The sequence below is a fragment of the Lycium barbarum genome, chromosome 2 (assembly GCF_019175385.1).
Source record: "Lycium barbarum isolate Lr01 chromosome 2, ASM1917538v2, whole genome shotgun sequence".
Classification (NCBI taxonomy): domain Eukaryota; kingdom Viridiplantae; phylum Streptophyta; class Magnoliopsida; order Solanales; family Solanaceae; genus Lycium; species Lycium barbarum.
Genome location: NC_083338.1, coordinates 111,999,209 through 112,021,184, shown reverse-complemented (window position 1 = coordinate 112,021,184; position 21,976 = coordinate 111,999,209). Strand labels below are relative to the sequence as shown.

At 35.7% G+C, this 21,976-nt stretch overlaps 3 protein-coding genes across 5 annotated transcripts; 2 read left to right on the top strand and 1 right to left on the bottom strand.

Annotated features, from left to right (window-relative positions):
• The first annotated feature begins 786 nt into the window (after positions 1-786).
• LOC132626771 (protein GAMETE EXPRESSED 2) lies at positions 787-12,266 on the top strand. Of its 3 annotated transcripts, XM_060341758.1 has the most exons (17): positions 787-943; positions 1,452-1,775; positions 2,372-2,710; positions 3,039-3,365; positions 3,875-4,081; positions 4,163-4,248; positions 4,321-4,453; positions 4,770-5,078; positions 5,254-5,378; positions 5,657-5,874; positions 5,950-6,177; positions 7,491-7,720; positions 8,412-8,650; positions 9,961-10,117; positions 10,657-10,820; positions 11,009-11,103; positions 11,487-12,266. In XM_060341758.1, the coding sequence occupies exons 1-17, from the start codon at positions 868-870 to the stop codon at positions 11,668-11,670; spliced, it is 3,441 nt and encodes a 1,146-aa protein (XP_060197741.1). In that variant the 5' UTR covers positions 787-867; the 3' UTR covers positions 11,671-12,266. The 3 variants fall into 3 exon arrangements, with proteins under 3 accessions (XP_060197741.1, XP_060197742.1, XP_060197743.1); XM_060341759.1 differs by lacking the exon at positions 11,009-11,103 and having other exon boundaries at positions 11,487-11,651; XM_060341760.1 differs by lacking the exons at positions 787-943; positions 1,452-1,775 and having other exon boundaries at positions 2,588-2,719; positions 11,487-12,265.
• A 1,959-nt stretch (positions 12,267-14,225) lies between these two features.
• LOC132626770 (probable acylpyruvase FAHD1, mitochondrial) lies at positions 14,226-19,523 on the top strand. Its single transcript, XM_060341757.1, has 7 exons — positions 14,226-14,638; positions 14,914-15,079; positions 17,793-17,845; positions 17,986-18,048; positions 18,176-18,226; positions 18,302-18,419; positions 19,033-19,523. Exons 1-7 carry the CDS (start codon positions 14,459-14,461, stop codon positions 19,146-19,148), a joined length of 747 nt encoding a protein of 248 aa, XP_060197740.1. The 5' UTR covers positions 14,226-14,458; the 3' UTR covers positions 19,149-19,523.
• Positions 19,524-19,659: 136 nt separating this feature from the next.
• LOC132626769 (uncharacterized) lies at positions 19,660-21,635 on the bottom strand. Its single transcript, XM_060341756.1, has 3 exons — positions 21,021-21,635; positions 20,184-20,416; positions 19,660-20,074 (listed from the first exon to the last, which is right to left on the bottom strand). The coding sequence occupies exons 1-3, from the start codon at positions 21,501-21,503 to the stop codon at positions 19,816-19,818; spliced, it is 975 nt and encodes a 324-aa protein (XP_060197739.1). The 5' UTR covers positions 21,504-21,635; the 3' UTR covers positions 19,660-19,815.
• Between the last annotated feature and the right edge of the window lie 341 nt (positions 21,636-21,976).

Here is a 21,976-nt window from a genome sequence, read left to right as displayed (position 1 = left end):
TACCATATGAAGATCCCTTTTCCTCTCTCTATACTGCTCCACCATTCTTCTTACAAGATGGATGACTTCTATAGTCGAGCGCCATGGCATGAATCCGAACTGGTTCTCAGAAATAGACACGCCTCTCCGCACCCTCATCTTCACCACCCTCTCCCAAACTTTCATAGTATGACTTAGCAGCTTGATATCCTTGTAGTTGTTGCAACTCTGAATGTCGCCCTTGTTCTTGTACAAATGAACTATTGTACTCCACCTCCATTGTTCTTGTGAGATATTATGATACGAAAATATACACTTTTGCAACCCGAAATCTAAACTTATGCCGCACGACAAGTGCCGAAGGACAAATATTAAAGACCACATATTTGAAAGGCAAAAATTATAGGCCACCCCGAATGGGAGCATTTGTGCTAATGACCCCCCAACTTAGATGACGAATATATCTAGACTAATTTTCAAAGAAAAACTTCAATTATAATTTTTTTTAGTTATTTATAAAAATAATAAAATAATATATATATATATATATATATATATATATATATATATATATATATATATATATATATATATATATATATATCCGGTGGTTAGGTTTAGTTTTTCTTGTTTAATATTCACTAAATACTCAATTTTTCTAAGTCTGTTTGCTCAGATTTTTTAATTCGATTCGGTTTTTAGTTTTTTCTTGGACAGCCTAATTAATGACACTAGTCATTTGCATGTAATCAGTGTGTCTATTAGTTGCACTTTTGAAAAAGAAATTAGCCCACACCGCACGAAACATTCATTATAAGTATAAGAAAACCAACTTTGTCGTGTAAAAACCGCTCAAATATCTCCCGCTCTCTTTGTGATCAATCATCCATGGCGAACCAACTTCTCCTCTGTACCATCTTAGTTTTCTTCATCATCTCTTTAACTCATCAACTTTCATTATCAGGTAATTCAAACTCCTCACTGCCAAGTCCAAAGTTACTGTATGTAAGTCTATTCAGAAACACTACGATCTAGACTGAAACTGATCAAGAATTTAGAACAAATGGTTGCACAGTTAAATAGTATATACACACACACATGACACAACACAAAAGGTTTTGATAAATACTGTTCACATGTATACTCCCTCCATCCTACTATACACATGTATACTCCCTCCGTCCCAATTTAAGCGTCTTTGTTTGACTGACACGAAGTTTAAGAAATATAGAGTGACTTTTCAATCTTGTGATTCTAAATTAAAGGTGTGTAATGTACTAAAATATTCTTTAAATTTTGTGATTTTAAACTTTCGACGTGTGTGATGTTTGAATTATAACATACTAAATATTGAAAGACTTTTTTTTTGAGAAAGACCAAAAGAAAAGTAAGATACTTAAATTGGAACGGAGGGAGTATATAGTTCCGGCCCGAGAAATGGGTGTAACATTCTTTGTTTTTTGTTTTGGCAGAAGAGTTGGCAGTTCCTAGTTTTGCATTTAGTTGGGTGGACAACAATGATACATTTGTGGCTGGGGATGTGGCAACCATAATGGTGAAAGTTATTGGAAATTTTGATCCTGCTAAATTCAAGCACCCTTTCAATCCCAACATCAGTGTCAATGATAAGATGGGAAACAGCTCTTACATTTCTGGAGTTTCATCAAATTTTGGTGGTAATTTTGGGGGTTGGAGGATTTCTTTTGTTCCCATCAAGACTGGATTGTTCAATGTGCTGATTACTGAAGATCACTTCAATGTCTTTGATTCTTCACTGCATTTTCTAGTCACCCCAGGTTTAGTCACTTAATCCTGTTATTGAAACTTCATTGTTGACTATAGTACATAAATTCGTCTAATTAAACGTTTCGTCTATTTGTATGTATAAGCATCCGGTGGAGCAGTTTCTCTTTGTTGGATAAATTTGATAAGTTTTACATGCAAATTAAGTGGTCTAATAATGAAGTTAAAGGCTGTGTTTGGCATGAAGAATGTTTTCCTAGAAAAAGTTTTCTGGGAAAACAAGTGAGTTTCTTACTTATTTCCTAGTGTTTGGTAAGTAAGCCAAAAAATATCATCCCAAGAGCACTTATATGTAATCTAACAAAACACTATGGGGGTTCGGGGGTGGTAGTGGGTGAGATGGTCAAGGGGCGGGGGTTCAGGGCATTGGGTGGGTGCGAAGGAGACAATGAACTTGGAATGTCACTTATGGAACTCGTTTTCCAAGAAAAAATGTTTCCAAAACATTTTGACCAACATACATGGGAAAATTGGAAAACATTTTCTGAAAAATGTTATGTTTTCCTCCATACCGACCACACCCTAAATTTTCTGTTAATGTCGGCATCTTATCAACTATTCCTTACTCAATTATGCTGTGTATATGAAGGTAACATCTATCCATCTGCAAGCATGGTGTCATGGAAAAACGGAGTGAGTGAGTTTGTAGCAGGGACGAAAGCTTCACTTACGATTCTTCCTAAAGATGCATTTGGGAATAATATCTCTTCAGCAAGTGAAGGACTGAACTCTTACAACTTTACATTGTCTATATCTACTTTCAATGGTTCCGTTGCAAATATGCTCAATTTCACCAATAAAGGATGGGATAGATCTGGTTATCTTGTGGCGGAGTTTATTGTATCTACAGCTGGAAGTCTTTTGCTTAATATACATGGAGACAACCAAACATTGAGGGGCTGTCCGCTAATGCTCATAGTGAACCCAGGTGATTCATGTAAGCATAAGGCTAATAATATTTGTTTTTTTAGTTCTAGCAACAATCTTGGAGAAATTCTTCATGCTCTTCAATTGATATTGATCATCAAGGTGAATTTATTAGTTCTTTAAGTGTTAACAAAGGATGCTGATACATTGATAAAGTTTATATTGATTTTTATTCTATTTTCTTTGGTTAGATTTTGAATCTTATTCATGCTTTAACAAAAAGTGATTTCACTATGTCTTTTACAAACTTTTGGTGAATACTTTTGTTGCCCTTTGCTTTAGTGCATGTTGCTCTTGGATAGTAACTGATTCCTAGGTTCATCTTGCAGGATCTGTGGATGTTTCAAAATGTTTATTGCAGTGGGAAGTTGAAACAAAGTATTTCCAAATATTTTCTCTGATGGAAGGTTTTATTCACCAGCACGATCAATATGGAAATCTTGTTCCAGGGTTGTATGAATTTGATGTTGAAGTTATTGAAAATGGAACAGATTTGATTATTCCTGTGACAGATATTCAATTCAAGCAGGTTGGCCTGGGTATCCAGTTGTTTTCCTTCAGCCTAACGGAACCAGGGGACTTCAAGCTTATGATATATCATAAAGAGCACAATAATTCCATCTCAACTATGCCGTTTCATTTTACTGTGTATATAGGTGCTTTAGCGACTACGTTTGCTGCCACTTACATTTCTTGGTTTCTTTCCTTTACGCTTATTATGCCTCTCATATCAACAAATTGCTCTAAAATTTTAGTTTTTGTATGCATTCTTTTTATTGCTATTAGCTTAGTTATCTATGGAACTATTTCTTTCAGTTGCTTCAGTGACACCTGGTTAACACTTTAGAAATTCACGTATGATTAGATTTTAGACTCAAAGAAGCTTCTCACTGAAAAGAAATCACGTCGGAGGTTAAGTTAGCAGGTAACCTTGTGAATAATCTCAAATTAGGGTAAGAATATTTCAGAAATGAAAAGTTCCCCATCTCTTCCAGTGTAGCAGATTGAACTTTTAACTGCTTGTTAATGCTATAAGTAGCTTGTGCTGTTATAATTACCTTCTGATACTTTATCATCTTGATATTCCTTCTGCATACGAAGCTATGCATCAGAGGTAGTACTTTTTCAGTACTTAGCTTCTGATCTACTATTTCAAATTTTATAGGTTATTGTGATGGAATGAATAGTATTGTTAATGGGTCGGGTTTAAATGACTCTGTTGCTGGTGAAGCTGCACGGTTCTCTGTCTTCTTGAAGGATGCTTATCTATATCCTTCACTTGTTGAGTCAGAAAGCCTGCAAGTACAAGTAGTGAATGAATTTGATTCCTATCATGCACAAGCAAGCATACATCCAATGAAGATGGTCAATGGTATGAAAATAAGAATTCAGTTTTTGATAAATAGGATACACTTACCTTGACAATTTTTGATTATTTGCCTCTCTATCATAGGAACTCTATGTGGTACGAATTTGAATTGCGGTGCACTTAATGATGTGGAACTTGGGTTTACTCCTCTGGCTGATACGAACCTTGATGTAAGGATTCTCCATAGTGTTCTTTATGTTAGGCTTTAGAATAGACGGAACTGATAGTTATTTTGGTTGCAGCCGAGAAACATGAGATTTAGTGCCTTTGATGTTAATTATATACCAGAGAGGAGTGGAATCTATGAAATTCGTGTATTTTGTGGAAATATTCCATTAAATGGTGGTCATCCATTCAGAAAGGCAGTAACTGCAGGTACATGTTTATGCTGTTAATCTTTATGCATATTCATGAAGTATAACTAATTTGTGGGAGTTAACTAGGAAAGGAGCACTTTCTTGTTGATATGAAGAGATGGTTCTTGTACCAGAACTTTTTTTATTTGGCTAGAAATAGTCCTAATTCCAGCCTGTGAATTATTTGAAAAAATCAACTAATGGTCACAACGCAGTATCTATGCAGCCAAACATTTGTATACGTCATACATCAACTTGTTTAACTTTATTGAGGATGATGATGCATGGATCTTCTGATTCTCTAGTTTCTCTGATGTTTCATTGCTTTGATGCAGGCAAAGTTAATATATCTCTTTCAGGACCTGTGAAATTCAGTCCAAAAGTACCAAAGCTGACAAAGAATGATATCACAATACAACTCATGGATTCATATTTTAATCCAGTCCTCTTACAACAATCAAAGTTAAAGTTGGAGATTGGTTCAGTTAACAGATCAGGTTTTTCAACATGGACTTTTATTGACAATAAGGATGGCATGTATAGTGGCAGCTACCTGGCAAAGGATGTTGGCACCTATGAGTTATGTGCCTCTTTTGATGGAATGCGTTTCATGCCATGCCCCTTTGGTGTGAATGTATACACTAGTGAGTTCTTTCCTTTGAAACTTAAAATGAATTTCTTATAGGGTAAGATCAAATGAAGCTTGTTATAATGCAGAATTACTACTTTAATCCTTCAACTACATGGTCATTGAAATTGGTAATTCTTGCTTTTCCTGACCTGACTTCATCTGACCCAAGGATTTCTTCTGCCCTTCAGGTGAGTATTTCCCTAGAGTACAGAACGATTCGGTCTGGGTTTGGGAGGATGATTCAATTGCTTTTGATGCTCTTGAAAATGACTATTTTGCTGACCATAACATTACAATTTCTGAATTTTCAAAGGTAGGTGTACTGGGATTACACAATTGATGGAATATATACTTTTTGTTTTGTAACTAAAAGTTAGAGGTAAGAGAATTTCATGGATATTGTCCACTATGTATAATGTATGTGTACAAAATGTGTTTAGACATGCTTTCTCACATAGGTTATCAAATAGTCCATCTACAGCTGATCAAGTTTTTTTCCTAACACAGAGTTTTAGAATGTGTGTATGTATTTTCCTTCTGTTTTTCAGCTGTCTTCGTGAAAAGTTGCCTCAATTGAATTTCTATGCACAGCCAGGTCATGGTTCAACTCTTCAATATGGAGATCTCTTTAGATATACACCCTTCAAAGGATTCTATGGGAGGGATTCTTTCTCTTATACAATATGTGACGTGAACGGGAACATTGCCTCTGGTGGTGTGGATATATCTGTTCTAAGCATCCCTCCTCAGTTCGTTTCTGTTCCAAGTAAATTGCTGGCAACTGAAGATGTTATTAGTCCGAGATTCGGGTAAATTTCTAGTCAAGATTTTGTGTTGCTTTTGATTTCTAAGAGTTTATAATCTGGTCTGCTAACTGGATGCAGTGGTTTCTCTGGACTTGAGATTATCTATTCGGATTCAACTGAAAATATCAGCATTACATTTAGTGCACAATCTGGGATCATCTTTCTGTCTCCTATGATAATGCAATTTTGGCAGCCAACCTGGAGTATTTCTTCTACGTCCAAAGAGGTTGGAAAGACTACTGAGTTAACTTTAACAGGTTGTTTAGAAGAAATCAATTTTGCAATTCAGTCGCTGCAGTACTTTGGGTATGATTATTTGCATATAAATTCTCACCATTTATTTATCTGTTGAATTTTCTTCGGAATTTAGTAAGTTGATTATTATTTGCTTCTAAAGTGTCCTTTTTCTAGCTGGGAAGTCATCCTTGTGTATGCGTAGATTTTTCAAGTGTATCTTTATTCCAGTCTACCACTATTTAAAAAAAAAAAATCTTCTTTCAAAAAATTTCCCGAAATAACACTATAATATGTCATATATAGCACTTCATTCTTTTTCGCGATCCCCCTAACACTTACGCCACCCACTCCACATGATCTAATCCATCATGATTCATGGAACCCTTCTCCTGATTCTAGGTTTCATGCGTTACTCATTTTTACACTTAAAAATTTGCTGGAACAATATTAATCACAAATAACATCAACTCTGCCAGAATTTGAATGAGAACTTGAGCACATTTATAATTGGAGTGTTCAGAACCAGAATTTAAGTGTATGCTTATCGCACAAATCATGTTTGAATTGATGGGAGGTGTGTGGTAAAGAATGTGTACCAGGCTCTTAGAAGAAGATGCTGGAAGAACAAGTAAAAATCCAAGAATAATGGGTGAGAATACATATTAGTTTATGAATTAATATTACGAGCACAATTAGATAGGAATATCATATTTTAGTAAAAATGAAGGTTTTTTTTTCTTAATAGTGCTCTTTTCACTAAAGCAACATGGTTGGTGAAAATAAAAGTATTTGTTTGGGAATTACTATATTTGAAAGTGTTACTTTGAGAATAAATTTTGATAGAGCACCAATTCGGAAGAAAATATTGTTGTGCTAGCTTTTCTTTACTAATGAACCAGTTATTGATAGAGCTGGAATGTTCTTATTCTATCAGCATTTAGGACAGGTTGAGAATCTATGGTCTCCTGATGAACTTGGGCAAAAGTTCTCTTTCTACACTATTTCTTATACTAAAGACTATTCTAGATCCGCATTTGTGATTTCATGGCTGTCTATTTTCTCCTTCATCCTTTAGTGAGAAGTCTATGTAACAGAAGACAGAACTACAATTATGAACTGTTTTTTTGTATCAGCATTTTTGTAGCTCTTCCACTCCCTTTCATACAACATTAATAACTATCTTATTTCCTCTCATTTCATGCTAGTTGTTCTTTTTCAAAAGATAAATAAATTATATTTAAACATTAAACTAGGCCAGCAACTGTGGGACACCTTTCCCCGGGATTAGAAAAAAAAAGGGGGGTGCACCCTCTCTTGCAAATAACTTTTCAATAGGATTGAAAGTGTTGCGTTAACGAGTCTCATGTGTTGTTTTGAATCAGGAATGAGAACTTCTACGGCACTGATACAATTCAAGTCTCTACAATGAACAAAAATGGGAAGAATGAGTTAGATATTCCTATACTGGTGGAACCTATCAATGATCCTCCATTAATTGATCTCCCTTCTTTTGTTATTATGGATCAAGCGAGTGAAGAAGTATCCATTTTTACCAGAGGTAGGAATAAGTCTGCTGTTTTTGTTGGAGATCCAGATCTACTGCATTATCCTGGTACGTGAGTTTGATGATGCTTTCAACTCAATGTGGCTGTAATAAATGGGTACTACTATAATAGGAGATATTCCCAGCACCTTTTTTGGATTGGTTTAATAGTTTGTAAAATATGTAAAATAAATGGATAATGAAGGATGAGAGTCGCGCTAATTTGGGTTGTTGAGTTAGAGGTAAGAATCTTTGATATCACCTCGAGATGTGCAATTTATTTAATCAAATCAAAATAGATAGCTGAATTTTTCTCATCAAGATTTTAATTTCACATTCTAGATAAAAAAAGGCTACCTGCTTTTCTAGTCAAAACATTCTATATCTGGCGGTGTGGTGCTCTGCTGAAAACGACTTCTATTATGCAAGTCTCACAGTAACATCTGTTGTTTATAATGCTGACAGTGGCGGAGCCAGGATTTATGTCAAGGGGGTTCAAAAATATAAAGAAGTCATAAAGGAAGAAGATAAGGGGGTTCAACATCTACTATATATACATAAAAAATAATTTTCACCTTATATATACAATGTAATTTTTCGTCGAAGGGGGTTCGGATGAACCCCCTCGGCTCTATCTACGTCCGCCCCTGAATGCTGATGCTTTTGCGATATGAGAGAGGGATATATATTTTTACATTTGAAACATAGTTGAGTGCCTCTTTCAAATGTTACAAATTTTGATATTTAAGTTTGTTTTCAGGGAATGCATCTCGTTTCTTGGTAATGTTCTCAGTGGAAGTCAGCTCTGGCTTCCTTTCAACAAAGCTTCCTGCTAACCTCATTAGCACGACTGAATTAAAACTGAAAACCAGCTACCAGTGGCAGCCTCTTCAGACATTTGTAACCATCTCAGAACATTTTATGGTCAAAGCCAAAGGCATTAGATTTCGGGGTACACTAGAAGACTGCAACAGTGTCTTGGAGCAATTGCTATATCATGTGTGTTCTAGAGATTCTAAGTTACTGCTATCATTTTGACGCTGGTTCCTGTGCCTTATATTGTTGCGGCTGCAAATAATGAAGAAGAAAACTACAAAGAAGCTAAGCTAACTAGGGCAAAATAAGATAGAGATAATATTGATTGATTTCCAAAATAGCTGAATACAGGGTATTAGTACTATGCAGAAGAAAAAGGGACTGACAGTCCGTAACTAACTAGTGGTCCCCTCGTGAACAAGACAAAAACGACTAGGGACCAATTTGCAATACTCAACAACTTAAATATAACTCTTAGGGACTAATCTGTATAAATGACAGAACTTTAATATGACTGGGAATTAACTAACATAACTACCATGTACTCTTTCTTATACTCAGTGTACCACCTCTGCAAGCATCTTCGGTTCTTACCCGTATCATATATCTTCCTTATCTATATTATTGACGTATTATTTCCTGATTTGGTAATATCATTTACCTAGTCTATAATAAGTGCATCAAGTACATATTTAGAATATCATATGCTTACATCCTATCCTCTCCAGACTCCACTTGTGGGATTACATTGGGTATGCTGTTGTTGTTAATCAGATCATATGCTTACTATCCGTTTCATAAGACAGCAGGTAATCAGTACAAGCTGGGGAGCATTAAGATTAGTTCTGATGTTGTAATGGTTTCATTGCCCTCTGAGATCACTTTTGATTTCCTGTGACACTCATTCAAATGCAGCCACATATGCCGTTCCCTACCCACCCCCTTCCCTCCAAACTAGTCTAATGAAAAGAACCAAAACAAAAATCAAGAAACAGTATTGAAAGATGTGAAAACAATAAAATAATTCAAGCAATATGGTTTTCTTTATTTTCCAGTTCATTTGTTTATGCCTATCGCTATACCAATGAAATACAGGGGATCAGGAGGTTGGCTAATGGTATATGTATCACTACTTCAGAAGTGGCAAAGGCAGTGCCACGAGACATCAGGAGTAATCTAAGATAGTCAGAAATAGTTTTCTGCAATCCAGCCTTTATAGCAAATTTTCCCTTTCTCCCTTTGCTGTGACTTCTTTTATGGGCTATTAAGAACTTTGTGAACATAATAAGGCTGTATATGCATATTTTGTGTTTATATTGTATGACATGTACTGAAAAACCTTGGAGATGTTAAGAGTTATATTGGAAAATGGATGTATATTCACTATTGCATTGTGTTGGAGAATTCGCTGACTCATTCTTTGTCATACCTGTTGCTATCTATCGTGTTTCCTTTTCAGTTTCGATCTGCATAACTACTGAGTTTCTTTGCAGGGTGATGAACATCGTGCTATTCTTATTGTGACGGTGAATGATATGGGGAACTATGGGTGCTACCCAGACTGCACTGAAATGATGTCAATGCCTCATTTTGTTGAAGCTTCTGTTAGTCTCAAGAGAGAAAGACCTCTGAGTTCGTTATTTGCACATGGTAAGTTATGCATCAGAAAGTTTCAATATTTGTCGTTAAGAAGCTTCTTTCTATGCATTTTTTTTCCTGAACTTCGTGGTGCATGCCTATTACCACCGGTGACAACTTTTTAAATTCTTATCTTACCTAATGACAAACCCCACTTTCACCTGCCAAATACTACAGAATTTTTGGTTCCAAATGCCTTGCTTTTGGTAAACCCATAACTGGAAATGGTGCTTTCTTCTACCTCCCACAGATCTCGGGTAAGATTTTGAAATGTTAAAATATGCAGTTACAGGCCTCAGATGCGACTGTCAAAGAAACTATTTTTCGTATAATGGTTATTGGTTCATTCAAAATGCAATTCATGCAAACGGAGAGGCATGGTAACTTTTTGAATATTGCATTGATTCTATGAGAAATAGTCTAATTTTCTAACAAATTATGCAATGTTCTCAACTTTTTCCTGAAATTTCATTTGGGATAAGTAAAGCATTGACAGACTTATTATAGTATCAAGTATCAGAATGATAATAATACGTGCATCTGATTTGCAGCTTTTGGATCAGCAATTATTATTGAATTCATTCTGGTGCTTTCTCTTAGTGTGATACTTCTATTCTTCATATGCAAGTGTGCGTTTGTTCTCATTAATGAAAAAAGGAGGCAGGCATCCCAGGAATTTGAGCTCTCCAATGTCCAGAATTCCCAAGAAGGAACAGTAAGTATGCGATTAAATCAAGAGCAGCTGTTGTTCTTTACAAGCCAGGATTTTATCTTTTCCTGGCCTCGGCGGTTGATGTTTTCCCTCAACGTGACAACTCTATTATTCTTTTTGTTGCACACCACACTCTACTTGATTGGTAGTACTCGAATAAGATCTTTTATATATTTTTTTTTACTGTACAGTTAACTCAGGATTTATCTGATAAGATGACTCGAGTCAGTGGATGCTGTTCAAATTTCTTCATGTCTAATCTCCAGCTCTCCAAATTCCACCTGCGGTAGGTTCATAGTAATGAAACAGCTCTAGTTCGTCTTTTTAGAAAAGCTGAAATCAGAAGTAAAATGTCCTTTTTTACCATGGAAAGATGCACCATTTTGAAACTTTAGATTGTAAACTTTAAAAGTTATGAATCTTGTGAGTTGTAAGAATATCATTACTCGTGGTAAGGAGGATGACAGAGGATACATACTGTGTTAAATTGGTAATACATAGTACCAGCAGATAGTTGTTTCTCAGCAAAAGCAAACTAGTTAGTTGCAGTTTAAATATGCAGAAAGTCTTATTTAGCTGTATCTCTTGCATTAAAAAGCTATTCTTAATGATTTAGCATTGGTCTTATGCCCTTCCGTGCTATATCGTGAAAATTTAACTACATTTCAGGTCATGCCTACAGCTTGGAATTGGAGGATCTCCTAAACCTACCAATACTTCTTCCAAGTCTTCAAGTAATCAGCTTGAAATGACTTCTCCTACTGGGCTAAGTCCTTCAGCTTCTGCAAAAGATATACAACTTTCAGCAACAACTTTCAGCCCAACTGGAAGAGACTCAAGTTTATTAAGATGATCAAGTTCTTTCAGAAAGGCTGCTTTAACATCTATGGACTTTTTACTACTTATTATGGTACAGACCTGTAGCTGTAGCCAGCACTTGTTGATACTAGTGTTGCAGGAAGTATAGCTACTTAGCTAGTTACTTGTATAGTGACAATATGAACAGTAAATGAAATGAACAACAGCATGTTTTGAAGGGATAGATAGTAAGCCGTTGTTCATTTACACAAAAACAACATTTTCCAAGTTTTTCAATCAGAATTCCAGAAGTATGAAACATGAACCTTTTAGTTTTTTTTTTTTTTTTTTTATTTTTTTTATGAGGTTTTGGGCCTTTTGAGGGTTAGATTCTCAAAGTAGGTGTGACCTGTGACACATTTGCCAAAATCGAACTTTCAGATGTACCCCTAATATAAGACCAACTAGGAACGCTGATATGAAGTGACAGCGGGTAGGGGTGTGCATGGTAAGATATTGGAAATTTCGGTACGATAATTTCAATTTTCGGTTTTTAAAAATACTATATCAAATTAATTCGGTATGGTTCGATATTCCGAAGTTCGGTTTCGGTATTTTACGGTACGGTAAATCGGTAACTATAGTTTTTTCGAATTCCACTTATATATACTCATATAATAGAGAATTATGACTTCGGCTATTTAAGAAGCGTCTCAATAATATCGTACTAACACCTTACACATGTAAAAATATTCAAAAGAAAGCACAAACAATCCCCTTCGTAAATCAATTAGACAAAAAGGGCATTTCAATCAAGTTTAATTAGTCAAAATTCCAACATCTAAACAATTAATTTGGTACTAATACTAGATTAAATAGTTTTTAGTATTTTAATACTAATATATATGAATTGTATATGTAACTATATACTGCGGTATGGTATTCGGTATTTCGGTATATTATTTATAAATACCAAATACCGTACCGAATACCAAACTTTTAAAAAAATGCATACTAAATACCATAACACCAAAACCATGGTATAAAAAAATTTGATTTCGGTATGGTAATCGATATATACCATACCATGCCCACCCCTAACCGCGGGAATAACAACAACTCATTTTGGGATGCACCTAGCTATTTACTCCCCTTGTCCCATTTTATACGAAGGTGTTTGAGTTGACACGAAGTTTAATAAAGAAAGGAGACTTTTGAAATTTATGGTCCTAAGTAAACCTTAGATATTTATGTGGTCGTAAATCATCTCATAAAGTTTAATTATTTTCAAATATAGAAGATATTATTTTTTTTTGGGTTGACTAAAAATAAAAGAGTGTCATATAAAATACGAAGGAGGGAGTACATTTCAAGTAGTGCTAATTTTTCGATTTCTTCAAAATGAGTACTTCTCTATTTACTCTTTACAACTATCTACAAAAATCATTTGTTTTTTTTTATATAGATTGTTTAAATATTTTAAATTATTTTAACTGTATAGGTAGTGATATATTCTATTTGTCACATAGTTTAAACATATAAGTCTGTTTAACAATTTAAGAAATCAATGTCTATATTCACTCCAAAAAGCTTGATATATTGACCCTTAAACAAGTTTATCTTTTGTCCCCTTTTAATTAAACGAGATTAAAAGATTTCTCCACCATCTTCCTTTTTTATGTTCTTGTAAAATTCAAACTATCATTTCCTTAAGATTTAGTAATTTTTTCAGAGGCTTAAAACAACAAAAGTAAATTATATTGACATAAAATAACTCGTATTTTATTCATTTGTTTCAATAATGAGAACACATCTGAAATAATCAAAATAGGAGAAAGTAAATAAATTGGATCCGGTGAGAATCAATTGTCATATTGCCACTGATGAACTCTCATTTCTTTTTTTATTTTTTTTATTTCAGAACATTACCATTATAAAACAGAAAAGGATCAGATTTGCCTCTGTTTTTTTTTTTTTTTAAAAGGTTATATTTGTTATTCGTGACACTTTTTTAAAAAATATACATATTTGCCCTTATCATCCAACTTGGGGCAAATATTTACTCCTAAAACGTTTATTCTCTTCGTCCCCACCTTTGTTATCGTACGTGACGCGTGTATGATACTCCTTCCGTCCTGTAATAAGTGTCATCTTAGCCAAAAACACGCATATTAAGAAACCAATAATGAAGTATAAAGTTTACCTAATTATCCTTATGTAAAAAAAAACATTTTTTCCTCTTGATGATTAAAGCATGCACAAGTAATTTATCTTTTGACATTGGAAATCCAACCATCATCATTTAGAGTACTACTACTTCTTTTGCCTCTTACTAATCCTTTCCATTGGCCAAAACTTTCATTTTGATGTGAAACCCAAAATTTGACATTATGAATCCAACTTTTGGCCTTAAATAAATAAGCTTGTCATTTTTTGTCCAAGGGCAAAGATGAAAAAAATTAATTAATATATGCATTGGTATCCTTATGTGACATTTATTATGAAATAATTTTTTTTTATTAAGGTGATACTTATTATGAGACGGAGGAAGTATTATTTTATCCAATTTAAATGCGGTCGCAATTAAATCCGAGTGACTTTGCTCAAAATTAAACCATGACAAAGATTCGAAAGATTTGTTTTGAATTTCAGAACATTAGGATGATAAAAAACAAGGTGTGCATAACCAGTAGTACATCAAGCTGAGAGTTCCGACGAAACCAAATTTTGCAAAAGAAAAAGAAATTGCGGAGAATTTCTCTTCATCTAGTGGACATTGATTGTTGGTCTCTATTTCCATTTCGCGCAGAGCTGACTTTTCATCACATATATACACACACACTATGTTGTATGGGAAAATTCAAACATTCAACATTGCTCGAAACCTAATTGGAAAATCATTTACATCAAGGAACATGGCCACGTCAGCACACGAGAATCTGGTCAGCGTGGGCAGTAAGATCATCGCCGTTGGTCGTAATTACGCCGCTCACGCTAAAGAACTCGGCAACGCCGTTCCTAAGGTAAATACTCCCTTTTTATGTCTACTTTTCATTTAATTACTCAAGGAGCCAGTGTTTTTATGAAACTGATGTTGTATTTAGTGAACTGATCTGTGATGTGATGTGTTAAGGAATAATGTTGATTTAGCTTTTGAAAGGGCTGGTGTTCTTTATGAACTAGTGACATAGTGTTATAGTTAGAGTACTGATCTGTAATTGATGCTTTTCTCGAAGCTGATTGACCACGGTCATTGTACTAGGTGTATCTATGTGTAATTGTGATTTAATTTTTGAAGGAGCCGGTGTTGTTTATGAAGCCCACATCGTCGTATTTAGAGAACGGAGGGACAATTGAAATTCCTTATCCATTGGAATCACTGGATCATGAGGTGGAGTTGGCAGTTGTGATCAACCAAAGAGCTAGGGATGTACCTGAAGCCACTGCTATGGACTATGTTGGAGGTATTATATTAGCTTTGATGCTGCATACCGTACGTTATTCAAATTTGGCAAACCTTGTATCTTCGATTTTTTGTATTTTGATTCTTAAAGTTGATTACTTGAGCTGAATTTGACTGTATTTTGCAAGTCTAGCACTCTAATCTTGTTTGATATCATGCATATGTGATTGTTATTGTAGCTAATAAAAAGAAGAAAGTGCCTCTATAGTTTGTTGATCTGTGCAGGTTTTGACATCCATGACAACTTTAAGTTACAATATGATGTTGATCTTCTGTCATGATTCTCGTTTCGTACGTACAACGTATCTCTACTCTCTAAGCTACTAAAGCATAACATATTGGGGAAAGTTACTGCTGTGAGCTTTTTTTGAGTTGCGTCTTAATTGATATTATAGCAAAGGCTTGAGACTTAGAGTGCTCATTGGCAGGGGTGGATTTAGAGGTATCCGAGGGTGTTCACCCCTCGGCAAAAAATTACAGTGTATATGTAGGGTGGATTTTCTGTGTTTATGTACATCTATTAACTTTTGAACACCCTGAATAAATGCAAATGGTTAGCTTAAGTGGTCCAGGGTGTTCAAAATGTCTCTAGCATTCTAGGTTCGATTCCCATCAACAACATTATTTTTTATATTTAGCTTTTATTATTTTTTTCGAATCCCCTGAGTGAAAATCCTGGATCCGCCACTGGTCATTGGAGATACTTGTTCTGCCATTGAAAAGGACTTTTCGCTTTCTGATTTTCTGATGCTAAGGTTTTGTTTTAGCAGTGTACTAAATTGGTGTTATGGAATGATGTATTTTTCATGGGTGCTTTAGACTCTTAAGTTAAATTAGAAAGCAACGTTTGGACTTGAAATGAAACTGGACTTCTTCTTTTTGATAGATTTATTGGCATAAATTCTTTGCCAATTCCGAAGACAAAAGAAAGCTCTAGAGATATCAACTTGCTTCTTTGGTTGGAGATCTTTGACAAGCTACATTTTTCTTGGCCTTTAACTAGTGCTCAGATAATATCTTCTGCCCCCTGAGCTATCAATTTGCATGAATCAAAGTAGCTTTTATACTATTCACTGGTTTAAGGCGATAAATAGAAGATATTCGAGCAGTGAACCTTACAACACAGTACGCACTCCTGATATTGGGTGTATAGAGGTTCTAATTACCTCGAAAATCTGAAGAGGAAGTGGGCTAAAAGAAAAAAAGAATTCCTCTTCCTTGTGGTAATCTCCATTTTATCTCTTCCCATATCACCTGTTGGTGAAAGCCTGCAGTGAACCTGTTAAAACCTCTATCATAAATCTACTAATGTTAACGTTATAATTTAACAGTACACTACCGTCAACCTCCTTTCTTAATCGTTGCTTCATCAAAGAAGTTCCTACCAGCTCCTTGTCGTTATTCTTTCATCAGTCTCCTAGTTCATTTTTATCTGAAGACCCAAAAGGCTGTTGTGTGGAGTTGAGTGAACAAGCTGGTCTTTTTTCTCTGGTTTTCTTTTTTGCATGCATTGTCCACACTCTTAAATTAGAAATTATAGTCAGAAGCTTGGCTTTTTAGAAAGTTGCCAGTGGTATTGGAGGATGGAGTTGCTGAAATGGAGATCTGGAAAGGGAAGGAAGTGCAGAAGTCACAAAACTTGTGTGGAGTTTTGCCTTTTTGGAGCAAGGATTTAGATCCGAAGGACTAGACAAGGGGTATGTATAGGGGACTGGAGGAACTATTCAAACTTCCTTTACTTGTTGGAGTACATCTTGAATATGGAAGATCTATCACCCGTTACAGGAACGATTGTATGGTCTGTCCAGGGATGAGCATATAGTCTGTACAGGGACGACTGATTGACCCGTCCAAGGGACAGCTCATTGCCTGTTTGAGGAATACGTGTCCAAGTGGCATTGTGAGCGATTCAGGAATGATTGTTCAACCATGGAATCAGTTATACAAGAAATTAGATATGGCGTCGAGTGATTAAGGCGAGGAAAGTCGCTAGGGGCTGCCCAAGTAAGCCCGTGGTAGACACGTGCTATTTTTGACTACTGCAATGACAGGCTATGAAAATAATTTTCGAGGCTCAAGTTGCACGAATTAGATTAGTGGGCAACAAGGCCCTGACTGAAATTGATTAGAAGTAACTAATCTGCCTGTGCGTGTTGTGTTGGAGAATTTTCACATTCCACCCCTTGCCATAGAATGTTGCAGAACATTGGCTGCTTCTGGAGAGCTTATAGCTATTTGAGCACAAAATCAAGTTGAGGCTTGCCAAGACATGTTGCGGTCATTGCTAACATCAGCCAAGCTGTGGGTAGCACAGCCACTTCTTGGGCAATAGATTTAAGACCGCATTGAATTCCACCTGAACAATTCTGGATTGCTGTTCCTTGGAGGTAAATACTGGGTGTCTATCTGGCCAAGGTTCACTTGTGTGCTTTCAATTTTGGTATATGTGTTTGCTGGAAATAAGTTCATCTAGAGTTATTCAAGGAGCTTATTAAGCTATGTCCATTGATATTGTGGGATGCTCTCTTTTTGTAATGGAAGCAGTGGAACAACAAAACCAGGTTAATTTATTTGGGGGATTGTTTTTTCCTCTTTCTGTGTCTCAGTTCCTTAGACATGTTCATCCATTTGCTTTTCTTCTGAGCCTGCATTAGATTGTTTGTCTCGATAATTATGAGGTCTCCAATCAAGTGGTTGAAAATTCTGTGTTTCAGGTTATGCACTTGCTTTGGATATGACTGCGAGGGAGATCCAAGCTACGGCAAAGGTTTGAATTTCTTTACATCACACATTTTAAATACCCATGTCCATTTGTGTTTTTCATTTTTGTCTTAAATTATTACTTTTTGACCTTCATTGTCATTCTCAAGGATGACGATACCAACTTTTAACAATTCAAACTGACAGTCTGCAGGCCTGCCATGGACTGTTGCTAAGGGCCAAGACACATTCACTCCTATCAGCTCAGTTGTAAGAAGTTTTGGCAATGTCATCTGTTGGCTATCAGTTTCTCTTTGTTTTTTCCCCTAAAGTTAGACCGTATTGTGTATCATTTTGAGATTATCTAATGGTCATCTTTCCCTTTTGTTTCTTGTAGTTACCACGCTCTATGGTGCCAGATCCCCATGACATAGAATTGTGGCTGAAGGTGATTATTTTTTCTTGTTGCCTGCTTGATGTTGGTCTTCAAAATTGCAGCTGATCATGATCTGCTACTCTGTAGGTTGATGGAGAACTTCAGCAGAAAGGCTCAACACGAGATATGATATTCAAGATTCCATATTTGATTAGCCACATAAGTTCTATCATGACTCTTCTCCAGGGAGATGTTATTTTAACGGGTATGATGATTCATGCTACTTCTTTGTTCAATTGATAAATGGCCTTCGGTGGAAGTTCTTTTCCTTTCAGAACTCACATTGCAGTTCATTCTAATAATAAAAGTCATGAAACATTTGCAACTGTTAAGTCTGGAATGATAAAATGAGCTCATTTGGCTCCTTCCGCTGTGTGCTTGGATTTTTCTTGATTTACATGCTTGTGATCTTGAGAAAGAGGAGTGTGTGTTTGTTGGTCTGCTATCTTGAATCTCTCTGGGCTTCCCTCCATTGGGAGTTCTTCATTCATTTAGTTAAAGGCAAAATTTCTTCATTCATTTAGTTAAAGGCAAAATACTCGTGTATCACTTGAGAAAAGAAGGAAGGTCATTCGGTTTACACTAATCTTCTTTCTATAAGAGTACTGCAAGCTGGATCTGTTAATAACTACTTTGGTAACCCAACCCACTGTTTTCTATATTTCACTGAGCAATTAATCTTGTTACTTATGGGAGATCTCTTTGTAAGTGGGCCACTTCACCTAGTTTGTTGGGAACGTTAAAACGTTCTTGTTAAAGTAATACAGCTCTTGTTACAGTTAGCTGATTCAATGCTACGATTTACTGATTTTCTGTAGGGACTCCCAAAGGAGTTGGTCCCGTTAAGGTTGGTCAAAAGATTGATGCTGGCATAACAGGTCTCCTGGATGTGCACTTTGATGTTGGAAGACGGCCAGGAGCAAAACAGCAATGATTCACTATAAGTTTATCTTTTTTGGTTTGTTGTATACTTAAACCACTTGTTTGAGGACAATTCTTATTTTGCCCTCTCAAGTTTTCTCAGATATGTTGTACAATAATAAAATCACTGACTTGCATCTTTTTAAAAAAATTACAAGTCGAAATGGCATGATGCCTGATTTCCCCTACCCCTCAGTGGAATGCTTATTTATACCCTTTTTAGGTGATAAATTCCTTGTGTACATGCAACTAGAGATTTGGTACAAGGTAGAAAGTACTACTATATTGTATTCGGTTCATTTTGACTATCGTTATTAGCATTCCTCTTCTATTTGTATAAGAGGATCTGATTTTATCAAAGTTCAATGAACAATACAATTTCTGAGTATTACTTCCCTTTCCCTTAAGTTTAGTGTCTTTGTTTTAGTGTTTATATTTGATATCACTCAATATATATATATATATACTATTTCTTTCTACTCCTACCTTTCAACTTCTGGCTGTAAAGAAAAAGAAATTCTGAATGGAAATTGGAAACCAACTTTATTTAGGTTTGATGATATTTGGAAAAGGATACATGGCGTGGTTACAAGAATTTATTAAAGCATATAAACTGATTCTTGTTTTCTGGTTTATCTAACTTGTTATAGCTTCAAAGACGTATCAAAAGTGCAGAACATTCAATCAGAGGAAGAAAGGCCCTGGAAGAAGACGTGAATGTGTTCGTTAACTTCATCAGGTTTTTCTTGTTGAAGAAAATGAGCCACCCCTTTCAAGATAACCACATCTTCAAGCAAGGGTACATCTTTCTTTAACCCACCCTTGTGTATATAATCCTTGACTCCTGCTGAATTATAAGTTATGTCCAAGTCTCCCACGATGAACTTCACTGGTACTTTTATTTTCGCCCAAGTCCACGGTGCTGTCAGTTCCCAGTTTCTGCATTTCAAGAATACAATAGCTATAAGTGGAATGTACAAGATACAGCAATGGTTACTACTAATAATTAGATAGCGAAAATTTGAAAGAGGGTATGGTAGAAACTTACAGATCAAGTGCTCTATAATAATTCAATCCACCAGTGAACCCAGTGTGCTCATATTTGCTAGCATAGTAATCAACATCTTTTTCAGTGAGCCAAGGGGGCAATATCACTGGACTTTCGTGAAATGGCTTTCCTTTAGGCAACTTCAGTGGTTCAGGGTTTCGGTTAGTCAATAGCTTCTCCAACACCGTCTTGGTTCCTACTTCAGCAAACTCTTCTTCTATTTCTCCTGGTTCCTTCATAATTTAAATGATTATACAATTCATCACATGAGAAATAATGCAATTCCCATCATATCCATTACCAAAGGGAAGTAGAAATATTTCGGCACAATAACGTCAGCTATATATATATTGCCTGAGACAGTCAGTTTTGAAGTTTAAACTTAGAACTTTAAAAACTTATGTATATTTACATAAACAAAAATCACTGTCTTCAATTTGAACTTCAATTACTTATAATAGCGGATGCACTATACTCCACATCCAGTATCCACTTGAAGTAGTGGATCCATTTTTTATATTGTTGTTACTACTCTAGCATGATGAGAACTGTTTAACACTATTATAAGCTTTGTTACAAACTTCTATCTGCCTATAAGTTATTTTTTTATTCTCTTCAAAAGTCGAACAAACCAATATTTCACTAAAAAATTAATTTTACAGGTGCTGGTCGTGTCATGACATCCCATGTGACATTTTACTTCATAAAGACAAATTTATCTAAGCTTTGATCTAACATAAAGTCGATCCACTTGTTCATCAATTAGCCAAATCGAGTAAACAAATTAGATAGAGAAACAATCCTGTGCCAAAAAAAGAAAAACAGAAAAAGAGAAACCTGGAATCTAATGATGTAGTAGTCATCTCCATAAGTAGCACGCAGAGCTTCAATGGGCCTTATGATGGGGTTTCTTGGAATGAAAGGAATGCTCATATTAACAAGGGCCTTGACCTTATCGGGCCTATACAAACACATAGCCCAACCAATCATAGCTCCCCAATCATGGCCCACTACAAACACCTCCTGGTCAGGGGCAATGATGTTAAGGAGTTCCACAACGTCACCAACAACATGGAGGGTGGTGAATTCCGTGAAGTCGCCTTTGGGTGCTCCCGTGGTATCCCCGAACCCACGGAGGTCCAGGGCTACTGCTCGGTAGCCATGGGCTGCCATGAACGGCATTTGGTGACGCCACGAGTACCATAATTCAGGGAAGCCATGAAGGAATAGGACTATAGGGCCTTGGCCTATTTCAGCTATGTGCAGATTTATCCCATTCACTTTCATTGTCTTGTGTTCAATCCCAGTAACCTCCTCCATCTCACTCTTCTATCCCTCTCCTTGAAATTTTACTTGTTTTAAATTAGATGATCTCTCTTTAGAGTTGAACTACTTTATAAAGTGTACAAGTTGGTGAAGAGGGGGAAAGAAATGAGGAAAATCAAGATCAGAAAAGAGTAGTAGATATACTTTCACAAGTAAGAGCATCATATTGGGCTTAACTTTTTTCTTAATTCATGCAAGAGGTATTGTCTATTATGGTCATATAGTTAGTTACGTGCCACATTAATCTTGTTCTTTGCAAGTGATGTTTCTCCTGAGACGTTTCTGAAATCTCTCCACCTTTTGTTCTAGGAAGAAAATAGCTTTTTCTTTTTCCCCATCTTGGCTTTTCCATGTGAGTCATATACTCGTGTCCTTATTCCTTAAAAGGAACAATAAGTTACTGTTACCAGTTAAAAAGCACCGAAGCTAACATTTTTCTTTTCTTTGTGCCTTATTTGATAGAGAAT